Here is a 17981-nt window from a genome sequence, read left to right on the forward strand (position 1 = left end):
AATAATTCTCTACATCAAAATATAAATAACAGTAAAATAATTAATTGTTAGTTTAATTTCCTGTATTTTGTGTTACGTATTAATTTATTTTATTTAGATTTAACAATTGTAAAATTTCCTGAAAATCGTTTTGGTTATCGTCAAAATGGGTGTTGACATTTGATAAAATTGATTCAATACATACAATTTCTTCATACTCGCACTAAGTATTCAAAGAAAACTATTTTGTCATAAAATCGTGAAATTATGAAGTAGTAAACTTTTAGATATGTTATCGAGATCAAAACATATTTAACTTTCGAACATGGCATTTGTAGAAAGATTAAAATATTGCATGGACATGCATTTTGTAATTCTTTTTACTGTTTGACATTTGTCCTAAATTACCACAAATCCCTGAACAGTATACTAGTTTAATGATTACCATCTGACTTTATATTATATCTCCATTTTTTCCATTTTTGCTTAAAATTTTTTCGCAATTTGGCACGGCCTCAACTTGCTAGATAAGCAGCCAATTCTTTGTATCCTTATAATAGCCGACCAATGCACCAAAACAACAGAGATTTGACGCTTTCGTCTGTCCTCATTTAGAATTATGTTAAACCAATACATTCAAGAGTTAGAACAGGTCAGTATTACAATATTATGATTAATATAAAGTTTATATGTTATTTGTCAATGCTGATGGTACAAAATTGATTATACATGATAGAAGAGCATTGTCAAGGGCTAAACTGAAAATAGGCTATAGGCCCCAAGAGTTCGTAATGTCATGGTTCTTTAATTTTTCGTCAAATACATTGATCGTAATTTTCCATTATATTATTTGGTAAAGTTGCACTGTATTACAGATTCTCATTTCGAACAGAAAAGATATGGGTTCCTGTAGGAAATGACGTGATTTAACCGAATTTGACCTTCATTTCAACCGTCCAACAAACAGAACAACCAGTTCGACTGCAAGTAGCCGAACTGTTTGCTGTTGTTGCTGATGAAATGAAGGTGAAAACCAGTTAAATCACATTATATATTTTACAGGAAAACATATATTTTCTGTTAAAATGTTTAGATATAATGGCTCTTGTTCAAATTCCGTCCTCACTTCACTCATCAAGAACGTATGTACTGCGCACACTAACATTAGCGTATAGCAATGTTACGCTGACATTTCTAACGTTAGCAATGCTACGCTAATATTACCATGTGTATTTGAAAGTTTTTTTCCATATACCCTTTACACAATATATGAAAGGGTACAGAACCTAACAAACCCACCTAACCTAACCTAGTAGTTCCAAGGTCACAACCCCTAGCCGGGGGCAAGCCCCCGGACCCCCTTCCCTGGTCACAAACTTGTACTGGTAATCGGTAATATTGAGCTGCGAACAGCTAAGAACATTTAAATTAAAGAAATTAATGACTTACTTTATGACCCGGACGACGAAACTTGTGGGTCACCGGGGTGTTGAGACTGTGACGTCTTAACTTGTATGAACGGCACTTGGGATACTGCAAACGATGTGGTATTACATTATGTGATTTAAGGAAATTATCAACATTGGTTGACGTATCAGAAAATTCGCCATGAAATTTAGTAAATCCTTTTAAGTATTTCTATAACTTCCATCGCAAAATACGAAAAAAAACCACTTGAAATAACAAAGGCCTGACTTGGACAAAGGTTTCCACATTAAAGGATTTGTTGGAAGGGGTATGAAGAGATAAGGGAAAGGGTTAGGGAAATATTAACCCCCACCCCCTGTGCAAACTTTCCATACGTATGGGTTCGTGATTGGTTAATGGAAAAACAACGGAGTCTAGAGAGTAAACATGAAAGAACTAGAATGGGAAACTTGTCCAGAGCAAGTATTTAGGCTATGTGAAATTGGGGTGTGACAAGGTAATAAAAAAATGTATGAAAGTAATATAGCAAGATAAAATGGAGTGTATGATAAATATATATTTAATTGGAATATAAAACGAGGTGATTTTACAGTATAAGGCATCGGATAATAAAACAAATAATACTGGGGTCAAACGTAATATGTATACGAAGGTATTACAGAGAAGGAATGGTATAGTTGTACTGGATCAAGTCATATACTTGATTAAAGCGGGTGGTCGAATAGATAACTTTGGTGGCTAGAGAAGAAGAAATCCTATTGGTGGAGGAGGAGTCTATGCGCAGGGGGGGGGGGGAGTTTATGCGCAGAAGGTCAAAACCTGCTATGTACAGATGAACGAACGAGAGCGACTACAACCGACCAGTAGAATGACAAAAAAATAAATGAAAAACACTGCTAATATTTAGCATGTTACTCTAACATTGATAATGTTAGATTGCGCAGCTCAATATTACTGTATTTTTTCATCAATTTATTATACCTGTACATCCAAGGAGGTAATGTATAGAGAAGAAAAGGCTTATTTTACCATTATATACCATTTTTCAATATTAAACTTACCCGGTGATCATATAGCTGTCAGCTCTGCTGCCCGACAGAAAAACCTAAGGACGAAATACGCCAGCGATCGCTATACAGGTGGGGGTGTACATCAACAGCGCCATCTGTCGAGCAGGTACTCAAGTACTCGATGTCAACACAGAACCAATTTTCTCTCTGTCGTGCCACCGGCAAGACCTATTGAATACGCTGTTGTTTTCTGGATTGATTTTCACGTTATTTGGTGAAGTATTCATTTCTGGTTATTAGCTATCGCTGTGCAGAAGTTATCTTCAATACTTCCTTGCATTCTTTTTTGGATTTTGGATTATTTGTTGACGACTTGGATAGATTTTGAATTCCCCCCTTTGACTAATTCAAGATGTCTGACCCTTCTCAAGTCCCCAAGTACAGGAAGTGTAGCGCTAGGGACTGTTCTAGGCGTCTTCCGAAGGCCTCTATCGATCCGCACACCGTTTGTTCCAATTGTAGGGGTAAAGCCTGTCAATTGGAAGATCGATGTGAGGAATGCGTTGGGCTTTCGGAATTCGGGTTTCAAGAATTCCTGAAATATGCACGTAGGCTAGGCTAGAGAAGGATAGGATCAGGAGGAGTTCGTCTCGCTCAATTGATTTTTCCTCTCCCCATGCCCCTCAACCTATTCCTTCCCCTGTAGTGGTTGCACCCGACCCCCCTGCTAGCTCTCATCAACCTTCAATGGCAGATATGATGCGTGCCACCTAGGCTCTAGGTGAGAGAGTCGAGTCATTGGCGAATGACCGCAATCAACTCATGGCTGACGTCAGGGAGTTGAAAGGTAAAAGTGCAGTGGGAAGTGAAGTGAGTGTCAGTGCAGTGAAAAGTGTCAGTGTTACGCATGAGGGTGCGTCTGTTCGTGCCTGTCGTCCTCCCAGTCCGGGACCTCTTGCAAGCTCCCAAGCCCAGGGGAGAAGCAATGTCGTACGACCAAAGGGTTCGACAGGCTTTAATCAGCGGACAGACGTTCCCTCCGTGGTTTCGGACATATCTTTCCTAGATCGTCCCACCCACAAGAAGACGAGTGAGCCCGTTTATTCCTCGTCTGCGGAAGAGGTTTCTCGACAGAAACGATGGACCAAGGTCTCACGGCCTCTTAAACGTAAGGTCCCTTCCGAGCAAGTCCAACGGCCCAGGTGTAGCCACTGGGTCAGTTCGGACTCGCTGCAGTCCTCCGACGACTGCACACCTCCTAAGAGAGGCAAAGTGGTACCGCAACAGGCAGTAACTCCGTCTGTTGCCGCACCCGCTGTTTTAGACCCTCAGTCACAACGGACAGTAACTCCGTCTGTTGCCGCACCCGCTTTTGTAGACCCTAAGTGGTCTTTGCTGCAGTCTATGCAGACTCAGTTAGCTGCTGTTATGCAGGAGTTTCGTGCGGAGAAGGTTGACGCTGCACCCGTTAGCCTACAACCTGCCACGGTTGTGCGCCCAGCAGACGCTGAGGCTGCCTGCTCCCACACTCCAGCTGTGAGAGCTCCTCCACCCATGCGCAGTCTACCCTGCCAGACGCATGCTGACGTTCACAGACGCACGGAACCCTCCGTTGCCGTTCGTGAGCTACCACAACAACAGGAGGGTGGAGTTAAGCTGCCGTGTTTTGACGCGGTGCGTCAGTCTCCGCAACCCACGGTGGTCTCTGCTATCCTTCCACAGTCGGGAGTAGACGCTTTGCACACCCACTCAGCTTTGGTTGTTGCCAGTTCTCAGACTGACCAACAGTGGCATGACGTTGGGTCCAGTGCAGCCACGCATGCACCCGTGCTGCCGGACTCAGCCGTCCAGCTTGTACCTACTCCGTTGCCTCTTCCTCCTCAACATTCAGACGATGGAATCTCTGATGATGACGAAGCTGCACATCTTGACGACCAACACTCGGACATCGAAGAACCCAAGACCACGCCTCCCTCCTTAGACTTTAGGAAAGTGCTTGCGCTGTTCAAGGATTTATATCCGGATCAGTTTGTGTCTGCAGCACCACGCTCGCCTCCCTCTGAGTTCGCTTTAGGCATGCAGTCAGCAGCACCTGCCTTTACGAAGCTCGTACTCGCTCGCTCGTCCAAGAGAGCTTTAAGGGTACTGGGAGAGTGGTTGCAGTCCAAAAAGCAACTTGGCAAGACATCCTTCATGTTTCCCCCGGTCAAGCTTGCTTCCAGATCTAGCGTCTGGTATGCCACGGGAGAAGTTCTCGGCTTGGGAGTTCCTGCCTCTGCCCAGGGCGACTTCTCAAGTCTGGTAGACTCTCCCCGCAGGCTGGCTATGAGACGCTCCAAGATTTGCTGGACTCCTTCGGATATGGACCATCTTATGAAGGGAGTTTTCCGTGCATTCGAAGTCTTTAACTTCTTGGACTGGTGTTTGGGAGCGTTGAGCAGGAAGACCTCCCCTTCTGATAAGGAAACTTCCATGCTCATCATGTCCTGCATGGACAAAGCCATACGGGATGGTTCTAGTGAGCTTGCGGCTTCTTTCGTGTCTGGGGTCCTCAAGAAGCGGGATCACCTTTGCTCCTTCTTGTCAGCTGGAGTCACCCCATGTCAAAAGTCGGAGCTTATGTTTGCTCCACTCTCGAAGTGTCTCTTCCCTGAAGAGTTGATCAAGGAGATTGCTGCCTCCTTGATCCAGAAAGACACCCATGACCTGGTGGCGTCATCCGCACGCAAAGCCACCCCTTTGCCCTCCGTGCCTAGACCCAGGATGGACACTCCAGCGTCAAGGTTCATTCCGCCCTTTCGTGGCAGAGCCTCCAGCAGAGGAGGTGCTCGTGCCGGAAGTCAACGTGGGAGCAAGAAGAAGGGTTCCAAGTCCTCTAGAGGCAGAGTCTGACTGCCACCTTCTTCAGACAGCAGTGGGAGCCAGGCTCAAGAACTACTGGCAGGCCTGGGAGAACAGGGGCGCAGACGCACAGTCTGTGAAGTTACTCAGGGAGGGGTACAAGATTCCATTCTTGCACAAGCCCCCTCTAGCAACAACTCCCATCGACCTCTCTCCCAGGTACAGAGAGGAGGACAAGAGACTAGCTTTACAGCAAGAGGTGTCTCTCTTACTTCAAAAGGGAGCGGTAGTCATAGTCCGGGACCATCAATCCCCGGGCTTCTACAACCGCCTCTTCTTCTTATTATTATTATTATTATTTGCTAAGCTACAACCCTAGCTGGAAAAGCAAAATGCTATAAGCCCAGGGGCCCCAACAGGGAAAATAGCCCAGTAAGGAAAGGAAAGAAGGAAAAATAAAATATTTTAAGAAGAGTAACATTAAAATAAATATTTCCTATATAAACTATGAAAACTTTAACAAAACAAGAGGAAGAGAAATTAAATAGAATAGTGTGCCTGATTGTACCCTCAAGCAAGAGAACTCTAACCCAAGACAGTGGAAGACCATGGTACAGAGGCTATGGCACTACCCAAGACTAGAGAACAATGGTTTGATTTTGGAGTGTCCTTCTCCTAGAAGAGCTGCTTACCATAGCTAAAGAGTCTCTTCTACCCTTACTAAGAGGAAAGTAGCCACAGAACAAATACAGTGCAGTAGTTAACCCCTTGAGCGAAGAAGAATTGTTTAGTAACCTCAAGTGTTGTCAGGTGTGTGAGGACAGAGGAGAATCTGTTAAGAATAGGCCAGACTATTCGGCGTATGTGTAGGCAAAGAGAAAGAACCGTAACCAAAGAGAAGGATCCAACGTAGTACTGTCTGGCCAGTCAAAGGACCCCATAACTCTCTGGCGGTAGTATTTCAACGGGCGGCTGGTGCCTTGGCCAACCTACTTCTTAGTGCCGAAGAAGACAGGAGGGTGGAGACCGGTGCTAGACGTCAGTGCTCTGAATGTCTTTGTCACAAAGCAGACGTTCACCATGGAGACGACAAAGTCGGTTCTAGCATCGGTCAGGAAGGAAGACTGGATGGTCTCGTTAGACCTAAAGGACGCTTACTTTCACGTCCCCATCCACCCAGATTCCCAACCTTTTCTAAGGTTCGTTTTCGGGAAGGTTGTATACCAGTTCCAAGCCCTGTGCTTTGGCCTAAGCACGGCACCTCTAGTTTTTACCAAACTGATGAGGAATATTGCCAAATTCCTGCATTTAGCAAACATCAGAGCCTCCCTCTATTTGGACGACTGGCTTTTAAGAGCTGCGTCAAGTCGTCGCTGTCTGGAGAATCTACAGTGGACTCTAGATCTGACCAAGGAATTGGGTCTCCTGGTCAATATAGAAAAGTCCCAACTCGTCCCATCCCAAACTATAGTATACCTAGGAATGGAGATTCAGAGTCAAGCTTTTCGGGCTTTTCCATCGGCCCCCAGAATCAGTCAAGCCCAAGAATGCATCCAGTCCATGCTGAAGAAGGACCGATGTTCAGTCAGACAGTGGATGAGTCTGATAGGGACGCTTTCATCACTGGACCAGTTCATCGCGTTAGGGAGACTACACCTCCGTCCCCTTCAATTTCACTTAGCTGCTCACTGGAGAAAGGACAAGACGCTAGAAGCGGTCTCGGTTCCTATTTCCGAGAAGATGAAGTCGTCACTGACTTGGTGGAAGAACAACATTCTCCTCAGGGAGGGTCTGCCACTGGCTGTTCAGACCCCCGACCACCTTCTCTTCTCGGACGCATCGGACACGGGCTGGGGTGCGACATTGGACGGTCGGGAACGGTCGGGCACGTGGAATGCGGTTCAAAGCGAGTTGCACATCAACTGCAAGGAGCTACTGGCAGTTCATCTGGCCTTGAGAAGCTTCAAGTCCCTCCTTCTAGGCAAGGTGGTGGAGTTGAACTCCGACAACACCACAGCCTTGGCGTACATCTCCAAGCAAGGAGGGACTCATTCGATGACGTTGTACGAGATCGCAAGGGACCTCCTCACCTGGTCAAGAGATCAAAACATATCCCTAGTAACGAGGTTCATTCAAGGCGACATGAATGTCATGGCAGACCGCCTCAGCCGGAAGGGTCAAATCATCCTAACAGAGTGGACCCTTCACAAGAATGTATGCAACAGACTATGGGCATTGTGGGGCCAGCCCACCATAGATCTGTTCGCAACCTCGATGACCAAGAGGCTCCCTATTTATTGTTCACCGATTCCGGACCCAGCAGCAGTTCACATAGATGCCTTCCTTCTGGATTGGTCCCATCTAGACCTTTATGCGTTCCCCCCGTTCAAGATTGTCAACAGAGTACTGCAGAAGTTCGCTTCTCACGAAGGGACAAGGTTGACGTTGGTTGCTCCCCTCTGGCCCGCGAGAGAATGGTTCACCGAGGTACTGCAATGGCTAGTAGACGTTCCCAGAACACTTCCTCTAAGAGTGGACCTTCTGCGTCAGCCGCATGTAAAGAAGGTACACCCAAACCTCCACGCTCTTCGTCTGACTGCCTTCAGACTATCGAAAGACTCTCGAGAGCTAGAGGCTTTTCGAAGGAGGCAGCCAGAGCGATTGCTAGAGCTAGGAGGACATCCACTCTCAAAGTCTACCAGTCGAAGTGGGAAGTCTTCCGAAGTTGGTGCAAGTCTAAATCAGTATCCTCAACCAGTACCTCTGTAACTCAGATAGCTGACTTCCTTTTATACCTAAGGAAGGAAAGATCCCTTTCAGCTCCCACGATCAAGGGTTACAGAAGCATGTTGGCAGCAGTCTTCCGTCACAGAGGCTTAGATCTTTCCAACAACAAAGATCTACAGGACCTCCTTAAGTCTTTTGAGACCTCGAAGGAGCGTCGGTTGGCCACACCAGGTTGGAACTTAGACGTGGTACTAAGATTCCTTATGTCAGCAAGGTTCGAACCACTTCAATCAGCCTCTTTAAAAGATCTCACTTTGAAAACTCTTTTCCTCGTCTGCTTAGCAACAGCTAAAAGAGTCAGTGAGATACACGCCTTCAACAGGAACATTGGATTTACATCTGAAACGGCTACATGTTCCTTACAGCTTGGTTTTTTAGCCAAAAACGAACTTCTTTCTCGTCCTTGGCCCAAATCGTTCGATATTCCAAGCCTTGCTAATTTGGTTGGAAATGAACAAGAAAGAGTACTATGCCCGGTAAGAGCTCTTAAGTACTATTTGAGACGGACTAAGCCATTACGTGGACAATCAGAAGCTTTATGGTGCGCCATTAAGAAACCTTCTTTACCAATGTCGAAGAATGCAGTTTCTTATTATATCAGACTTTTGATTCGAGAAGCTCATTCCCATCTGAATGAGGAGGACCATGCTTTGCTGAAGGTAAGGACACATGAAGTTAGAGCTGTCGCAACTTCAGTGGCCTTCAAACAAAACAGATCTCTGCAGAGTGTAATGGATGCAACCTATTGGAGAAGCAAGTCAGTGTTCGCATCATTTTACCTTAAAGATGTCCAGTCTCTTTACGAGAACTGCTACACCCTGGGACCATTTGTAGCAGCGAGTGCAGTAGTGGGTGAGGGCTCAACCACTACATTCCCCTAATCCCATAACCTTTTTAATCTTTCTCTTGAAATGCTTTTTATTGTTGTTTTTGGGTTGTCCGGAAGGCTAAGAAGCCTTTCGCATCCTGGTTGATTTGGCGGGTGGTCAAATTCTTTCTTGAGAAGCGCCTAGATTAGAGGTTTTGATGAGGTCCTTTAGTATGGGTTGCAACCCTTCATACTTCAGCTCCTAGGAGTCGCTCAGCATCCTATGAGGATCGCGAGGCTCAGTAAGGAAGACGTACTTAAAAAAGGCAGAGTAATTGTTCAAGTCGACTTCCTTACCAGGTACTTATTAATTTTATGTTTATTATTTTGAATAACTGCTAAAATGAAATACGAAATACTTAGCTCTTAATGTTAACATATATGCTGGTCTCTACCCACCCCCCTGGGTGTGAATCAGCTATATGATCACCGGGTAAGTTTAATATTGAAAAATGTTATTTTCATTAGTAAAATAAATTTTTGAATATACTTACCCGGTGATCATAAATTAAAGGACCCACCCTTCCTCCCCAATAGAGACCCAGTGGGCCGAGGAGAAAATTGGTTCTGTGTTGACATCGAGTACTTGAGTACCTGCTCGACAGATGGCGCTGTTGATGTACACCCCCACCTGTATAGCGATCGCTGGCGTATTTCGTCCTTAGATTTTTCTGTCGGGCAGCAGAGCTGACAGCTATATGATCACCGGGTAAGTATATTCAAAAATTTATTTTACTAATGAAAATAACATTTTCCCAGTATGTTTTCCCCACCCAAACCCCGAGTTCCCACTGGGGGTCCCCCATTATCGTTGGATATAGATATACTGTATATATATTTCTGAAACTATTCATTTGCGACGGGAACGAGTGTCCTTTTCGAAGAGAGTGGAATTTTTTCTATAGTGAAAAGTAGTTTATGTCCTAGGTTACATTGCCCTGTAATACAGTACATTAATACCTATTATTTTGTGTCTTAGGCCTTTATGACCATTATATGTGGCCTCTGACCAATATCTTGATGTAAACCTCAAGATTTCGTGTCCATCCTGCAAATATAACCTACGGAGTAAGTTTATCGGGAAACAAAGTTTTTATAGGGAAACTAAAAATATTATTGTATCTTACACATTGCACTCGTGTCAGATATGCATATACATACTAAAATAATAAAAAAAGGAGTGTATGTATGATAGCGGCCACCTGCATGTATGATTACAGCAGTATGGTGGTCGTAGGGGGTCGTAAGCCCCCCCCGTTAGGTAAGTAGGTAAGGACACGGCTTGTAGGTTAGGTTAGGGGGGAAAGTTGAGGTTTGTTAATATTCATTTTTAATCCACACGGGAGGAACTGGCCGCTGACATACAAAGGCTCCTAAAAAAATACATAGTTCATGTTGTTATTAAACGGAAAAATGGTACGGAAGATATGTATATTAGTGGACATAGGTAGGTTCAGGCATAGAAACAGAAGGTGGAGCTTTTGTAGGTGGATATGATAGATTTTGTGTAAAATTTTAAGAGTTTTGATTGATAAAACCATATTCTAAAAGGGTTAAGTAAACACAAGAACATCTAACCTAAGGTTCCCCTCCATACCTAACCTAACCTAGGAGCCATATCCTTATCTACTTACCTACCAGGGTGAGCTACGCTCCCTTAGACTGCTGTATCCGTAGCTTACTCTAAGACTAAGTCTCAACCCTGTATTTGCTTCCCAATCAGCTTCACTCCCGGCAATGTAATACTAAATCATACTTTGTAAACCATAAAACTACAGCTCTTCATATCATATTTCAGACCACAATAAACAACATTTTCCCCATAAATGAAATCAATTTTTTCAGGTAATAAGAAAGTTCACGCTTGTCCCAATGAACTCCATTCACCCCCATTAGTGCAAATTAGTTATACTAAATCAGATATGTCGTAACCTTAAGTAACCCTCCCCACGCTGAAATTATCACGTCCCTTCATAAATTTGGTGAAATATGAGTTTCCTATTTTTATGCGTTTTCAACCAATTTTCATATTCATTTTTGTAAGAAATTCATTGTTTTTACATTGAAAAAATTTTTCCGGGGTCTAAAATCTAAAATTTTTTGGTGATACAGTGAACCCTCGCTACTTCGCGGTTCGACCATCGCGGATTCACCACTTCGCGGATTTTTTCCATAACCCATATATATACAGTAATATATATATATATATATATATATATATATATATATATATATATATATATATATATATATATATATATATATGTATGCATGTATTTATGTATATATATATATATATATATATATATATATATATATATATATATATATATATATATATATATATATATATATATATATATATACACACACACACACACACATATATATATATATATATATATATATATATATATATATATATATATATATATATATATATCTAAAGTAGGAAGATGTGATGTAGTTCTAAGGGAAAAGTATGGGAAATATGTCTGGGTAATAAGCAAAGCTCTACCTCCAGTTTGTTTCTACATTATGATCAGAGATAAATGTAAACAAAACATTGGTTGCCATTTTTTATCGTGCTTTTTAGCATGTTTAGGAAATGCATGATATAAAATCACCTTTAATATTTGTGCCTGTTTTAGTTTAGGGTACTGTAGTACATGCATTAAGTGTTCTGTACATTAAAGGGTAGTTTGTTAACAGTACTACGTACAAGGGGAGGTTTTAAAAGTCTGAATATACATGTTGAATAAATAGGTAAATATGGTGTCACTACTTCGCGGATTTTCACCTATCGCGGCCGCGACTGGAACCTATCTACCGCGATAAACGAGGGTTCACTGTACCAAAACTTTCTGTAACAAAAAGATACAGTATGCCATAAAGATCATTTGTTCCGTAACCGAAATACAAACCACGCTATTTACAAAGGGTTTACTTTTAGCGCAGCTGAAATGACGAGCCAATAGTTTTTAACGAGGGTTAATTACCCCCGCGCTAGTTAGCGGGGGGTGGGGAAGGGTAGCTTGCTACCCCTCCCCCCTCCACACACCGGTGACTTGCTTCACTTCACTTTTGGCTCGGCGGTGATCAGACGTGTCTGCTCATCGCCTTCTGTGACAGCCTTTAATTTTCTGCTTTTTCTTTTCAGCGTGTGTGTTGGTTGAAAGTTGACCTTCAGTTATTTTCTTTACTATGCGTACATGCCCTGGAGTTGCCGGCCGTCCTTGTGGGACTGTCATGTCGGACGTTAATACGGATCCACACACCCTTTGCCCTCAATGTCGGGGCCGACGGTGTGACCAGGAGAACATGTGCCGTGAGTGCAGGGAGTGGTCTGCCTCCCAGTGGGAGAGGTTTGGCCGTCGGCGTAAGAAGAAGTCCAAGAGAGACCGTTCTCCTCCGGGGTTAGCCTTGAAGGAGGAAGGTTCTCGGGACTCTTCTTCCGCCGCCCAAACCTCCTTCGAAGCTCCCCCTCGTCCGCCTCCAAAGGAGAGTCGTCCGAGTGGGAGCGCAGGCCTTTGTTCTGTTTCCCTACCTTCGGTGGGGGGAGAGGGCGTCGCCTCCCATAGCGAGGCGGTTCCCCCTCCTCCTCCGGGGGAGGTTATTGATAATGCCTTATCCAGTGATGATCTTTTACAGATTTGGTCGTCCCTGGGGCTTAAGGGCTTGCCCTCCAGGGTCGCTCTTATTGACCTTGTCTCGTTGGGGGCCGCTGTTAAGCAGTCGCCGGTGGTAGCAGAGGTAGACCCTCTGTCTATTGTCGACGTCGTGGTGACAGAGGCCTCCGACGTGGCTGGGCCTTCCGCCGCAGGTGCTGTTGCTGGTGATGGTGCTCAAGGCTCTCCTCCTCCTTCCGTACATCCTTCGAAGGGGGAAGTGAGTCCTTCGGTCTCGACTGCTGCTCAGCTTCCTTCTGAGGGAAGTGTTTTGACGGAGACTCCCCTTCGGAGGACCGATGATCCCGACGATCTCCCCCGAGGCCGCCTCCGCCGTAAGGCTCACCGCCCTTTACGCCACAAGGGCCTCCCTTCCCCTTACAAGGGGACTAAGAGGCGCCTTTTTGGGTCTTCGTCCTCCGGGGGGGACTCTCCTCGTCAGCCTCAACCTACTGCTCCGCCCTCCTTGAACCTCTCTGCAGACCGCTCACCATCTCCTGCCGGATCTTCGCCTTCTGGAGAACTCGTTACCCGACGGGCAACGGTCCCTTCGGGGCTAAGGGATTCTTCCCTTACACGAGCAGTGCTAGGGCACAAGCGCTCTCCTGCTCGCCAGCGCTCTCTTGCTCGCCAGCGCTCTCCTGCTCGCCAGCGCTCTCCTGCTCGCCAGCGATCTCTTGCTCGCCAGCGCTCTCCTGCTCGTCGACCATCTCCTGCTCGCCGACGCTCACCTGCTCGTCGGCTCTCTCCTGATGTTCGCCCCCCTCGCCAGCGCTCTCCTGCTCGTCAGCTCTCTTCCGAGCGTCAGCGCTCATTTGAGGACCCTCGCCCTGCGGTCTCTGACCACCCTTTAGTTCCTGCTGAACTCCTTGCTCACCATCTGCCTGGTCCTGTGGCTACGCAACATCGTGCTGCGCGTGTGTCAGAAACACATGTTCGCCAACGCGCCAGCGATCTTCCCGTTCCTGCTCGTGAACGCGCCGCGCCACCTGTCCTCTCACAGGTCACGCGTCGACCTTCTGCTCGCCAGCGATCACCAGCTCGCCAGCGATCACCTACGCGCCAGCGATTACCTCCTCGCCAGCGTTCACCTGCTTGCCAGCGGGCACAGGCGATCTTAGTATCACCTATTCAACAGCGACAACTATCGCGCCGACGTTCGCAACGCTCCTGAAGGAACATGGTTCGCCAGCTTCTAGCTCGCCATCACGCGATCGCCCGCCTGCACATGCTGCTCGCCATCGCTCGCCATTGCACGATCGCCCTCCTGCGCATGCTGCTCGCCATCGCACGACCCTGCACGATCGCCCGCTTACGCATGCTGCTCCTCATCGCACAACCCTGAACGATCGCCCTCCTGCGGATGCTGATCACCATCGCACCCCATCACGCGATCATTCACCTGCGCATGCTGCTCGCCATCGCTTGCCCCTGCACGATCGCCCGCTTACGCATGCTTCTCCTCATCGCACAACCCTGAACGATCGCCCTCCTGCGGATGCTGATCACCATCGCACCCTATCACGCGATCATTCACCTGCGCATGCTGCTCGCCATCGCTTACCATTACGTGGTCATTCACCTGCGCATGCTGCTCACCATTGCACACCAGTGCGTCGACATACTACATCGCGCCATCGCCAACTTGAGCGACTGCACTCACCAGCTCATCATCGATCGCCTGTGGATCTACATCGCCAGCGATCTTCCTCACCTACGCGGCAGCACGATCCCTCGCCGTCGCGCCAACGCTTGCGTTCGTCGCCTCGGACACGTGTTCATTTACCTGCCCACCCTCGCGCCCACTCGCCCGCGCGATCGCTCGCCTGCGCGCTCGCTCGCCTGCGCGCCCGCGCGGCCGCTCGCCTGCGCGCCCGCGCGACCGCTCGCCCGCGCGCGACCGCTCGCCCGCGCGCGACCGCTCGCCCGCGCGCGACCGCTCGCCCGCGCGCGACCGCTCGCCCGCGCGCGACCGCTCGCCCGCGCGCGACCGCTCGCCCGCGCGTGACCGCTCGCCCTCGCGCGACCATCGTTCGCGGCGAATTTCACAGCCGGTGGTAGCAGCAGGGACGCGTGCTCCTAGACGGCACTCGGGATCACCTCCATCCAAGCACAGGTTGGTAGTGCAGGACGAAGACAGGTTAGTACAGCATTCTTCCCCACCTTCTTTTCAGGCAGGTACCGTCGTGTCCACTCCAAAGGATCGCCCGATCCCTTTCACTTTAGCGAGGATTTCGGACTCTGTGTCCTTGGAGCAGCAGACTTGGTTTGGTCCGCTGGCACGGGCGTTAGTGAGGGTTATGAAACCAGCACTCGCCGGCCAGGGTAACAAACCAGCGGCTGTCTCTCCTACGCTGAAGAGAAAGAGAGGAGTGGACTTCGTGGTGACTTCCCCCAGGGCGAAGTTGGTTCCCAAGAGGTCGGTCTCGAAGGTCCCTTCTCCTGCACGAGTACTCTCTCCTTCTCCCGTGGACGAGGCCTTTCCGTCCTCAGGTGAGTCCAGTGGGGCGGTAGTCTTCCCCTCGGCACCAGGGGGGGAGACTTCGCTTCAGGCAGGAGAATCGTCTCGTGAGGAAGGGGCCCCTCGAACCTCGTTGTTGGGATCCTGTATCCCTCCCAGGAGGGAACCCAAGGATTCCAAGGCCGTCCCTAAATCCTCTGCAAGGATTCGTCAGGAACCCACGACTACCCAGGGGAATGTCCACGTATCACCCCAGGAAGAGATTCCTGGGGCAGGAGACTTAGCTGCCAGCCCGCAGGGAGGAGAACAGCAAGAGTCCGAACATGCCTTCTGGCAGGTCCTAAGCCTGATAAGGCAACTTAACAGACTTACGGATCCAGTCATCCCCCCCCCCGTGAAGGCAAAGACACGATTCTGGATGAAGTGTTTGACGTTCGGAAGGCTCCTAAGACCAGTGCAGTTCTGTCCTGGTCTCGGGGGCTGAAGAGTGCCAGGGCTAGGGCCAACGCTCAGCTCGCACTTCTTGCCTCCTCCAGTCGTTCCACTGCCGGGAACAAGCTCATCCCTCCTCCTCGCCTTCAGCAGAGGAGGTATTTCGAGATCCTGGGTGAGCACAACCTCGCTCTTCCTCTCCATCACTCTGTGGAAGAGCTGGCGAAGGGAGTTCCCCTGGAGAAACTTTCTGCCCGGCAGGTGTCGTTCTCGGCGGCAGAGATCCTTAACCACGAGAAGGTCGCTAAGTGTGCCATGCAGGCCACTTCGTGGCTGGACTTCTGGTTAGGATCTCTGGGCATCCTATTGCGATCGGAGGACATGTCCAAGGAGACCAATAGGAAGGCCCTAGAGACCTTCTTGCTCTCGGGCACCCGCTCCATCGAGTTTTTGGCGCACCAGGTTACCACCCTGTGGGCCAACTCGGTGTTGAAGCGTCGCGATGCTGTGTCCGAGAGATTCCATCCGAAGGTCCCCGCCGTAGATGTGTGTAGGCTCCGACATGCTTCCCTTCTGGGGGAGAGCCTGTTTGAGCCTCAAGACTTGGAGCGAACGGCTGAGAGGTGGAGGAAATCCAGCACGGACTCCCTCCTCCACAGGGCCCTTACAACTCGGCCCTATAAGCCTCCAGCCCCGCCACAACAGCAGCAACAGCCTCGTAAGGCTCCCAAACAGGCACCGGCAGCTAAGAAAGTGGTGTCTAAGCCCCAGCCCTTTCCAGCCAAGGTCAAGATTGATTGAAAGTTTTCTGGCATCCTGACATCTAAGGTCATTGACGCCGATACCATTTACTGTATATGAAAATTAAAAGAGAATTCGATTAAAACCATAAAAATTAAGAAGTCATTAAAATAGTTAAATAGTTTTCAGAAGACCTGCTTCTGAAATAAATCTAAAAATTCCGCTCGCATAGTAAGACACATCATGTCCAAGAATCTTGGCAAGGATAAACCTGCCATCCTCACCTTGAGCCTCAAACAGATATCTATTTCTTAGGTTAGTAAAATTAGGGCATTCGGTCAACAAATGCCTCACTGTTAAAGGTACTAAGCAGTCCTCGCAATACGGTTGGTGTTGGCCCTTCAGCAGAAACTCGTGTGTCAACCGTGTGTGACCAATACGGAGACGACAAAGAGTCGTCTCCCATTTTCGGGGAATCATGTTATACCTCCAAGGTGATATGATATTTGTTACTTCCCTCATTTTATTGCCGTCTTGACTGTCCCAGTGCTGTTGCCATTTATCACAAACCAATTTCTTGATGTAAGGTAGGAGATCGTTACATGGAATGGGATACCTCCTTGGTAACAACTCGGATGCCGCATTCTTCGCCAGTAAATCTGCCTTCTCATTCCCACACACACCTACATGTGCTGGAACCCAACAAAATCGAACAGTTATACCTTTCCGTGAAATAATAAAAAGCCATTCTAAAATCTTTAAAACTAGAGGGTTACTAGAATTAAAAACTTCTAAAGCTTGAAGAACACTCCTTGCATCACTAAAAATTGTAAAATTACCCTCCTTTTCCAAAGCTATTTTCTCAATAGCGGTTAATATGCCATACAGTTCGGCAGTAAATATGGAAGCTGTTAGAGGAAGTGCACCTCTACAATTAAAATCATTACTATGTACTCCAAATCCAACGCCAGCATCAGATTTGGAGCCATCAGTATATATAAAAGTCGATCCCCTATGTTCTTCGACATGTTCCATAAAAAGAGACCTGGATTCTAAGTCAGTCATATTCTTCTTAACTCCAATAAAGTATTTACAAAATGATATGTCAGGTAATTTCCATGGAGGCGTTGATGATACCTTGAATGGAAGTACCTTATTTCTAATTATATCCAGACTATTTAAAAATCGTTTCACCCGAAAGCCATAAGGTTGAGGAGATTTTGGGTGCAACTCAAAGTATGATGCGTGTCTTACAAGGCTTGCAGTCTGAAAGGCTAGAGAGCTAGGGAGTCTTTGCAATCTAAACCAATACCGAAGAATGGAAGACATTCGGTAAAGGTCTAGAGGTAACTCTCCAGCATCAACAAGGAGACTTGGGATAGGCGAGGTTTTAAAAGCTCCAGTAGATAATCTAATACCTGCATGATGTATCGAGTCTAATATTTTTAACCGGCTTGGGGTGGCTGAAGAATATACCTCACAACCATAACTAATTTTGGAAAAAATCAAGGCCTTGTATAATTTTAAAATAGTATTGCGGTCTGCCCCCCATGATGTATGGGACAATACTTTTAAGATATTCAGAGCTTCAACACATTTAGCTTTTAGCGCTTTTAGGTGAGAAACCCATGTAAGTCTACAGTCAAATATCAAACCTAAAAATTTGGTTTCCGATACACATGGTATCCGTTGACCTTTAATGTATATATCCGGGTCTAGATGTACTCCCCGGATACGACAAAAATGGACAATGGTAGTTTTACTTG

General features: G+C 46.9%; 1 protein-coding gene across 1 annotated transcript in view; it reads left to right on the forward strand.

Moving 5' to 3' along the window:
• The first annotated feature begins 492 nt into the window (after nt 1-492).
• Nucleotides 493-17981, forward strand: part of Sec10 (Exocyst complex component Sec10) — an 83644-nt gene continuing 66155 nt past the window's right edge. Inside the window, exon 1 of the mRNA XM_068378401.1 lies at nt 493-631. Coding sequence (XP_068234502.1) covers nt 599-631 — 33 coding nt within the window. The 5' untranslated portion in view covers nt 493-598. The remainder of the gene's footprint in view (nt 632-17981) is intronic.

This window comes from Palaemon carinicauda, chromosome 8 (genome assembly GCF_036898095.1).
Source record: "Palaemon carinicauda isolate YSFRI2023 chromosome 8, ASM3689809v2, whole genome shotgun sequence".
NCBI lineage: Eukaryota > Metazoa > Arthropoda > Malacostraca > Decapoda > Palaemonidae > Palaemon > Palaemon carinicauda.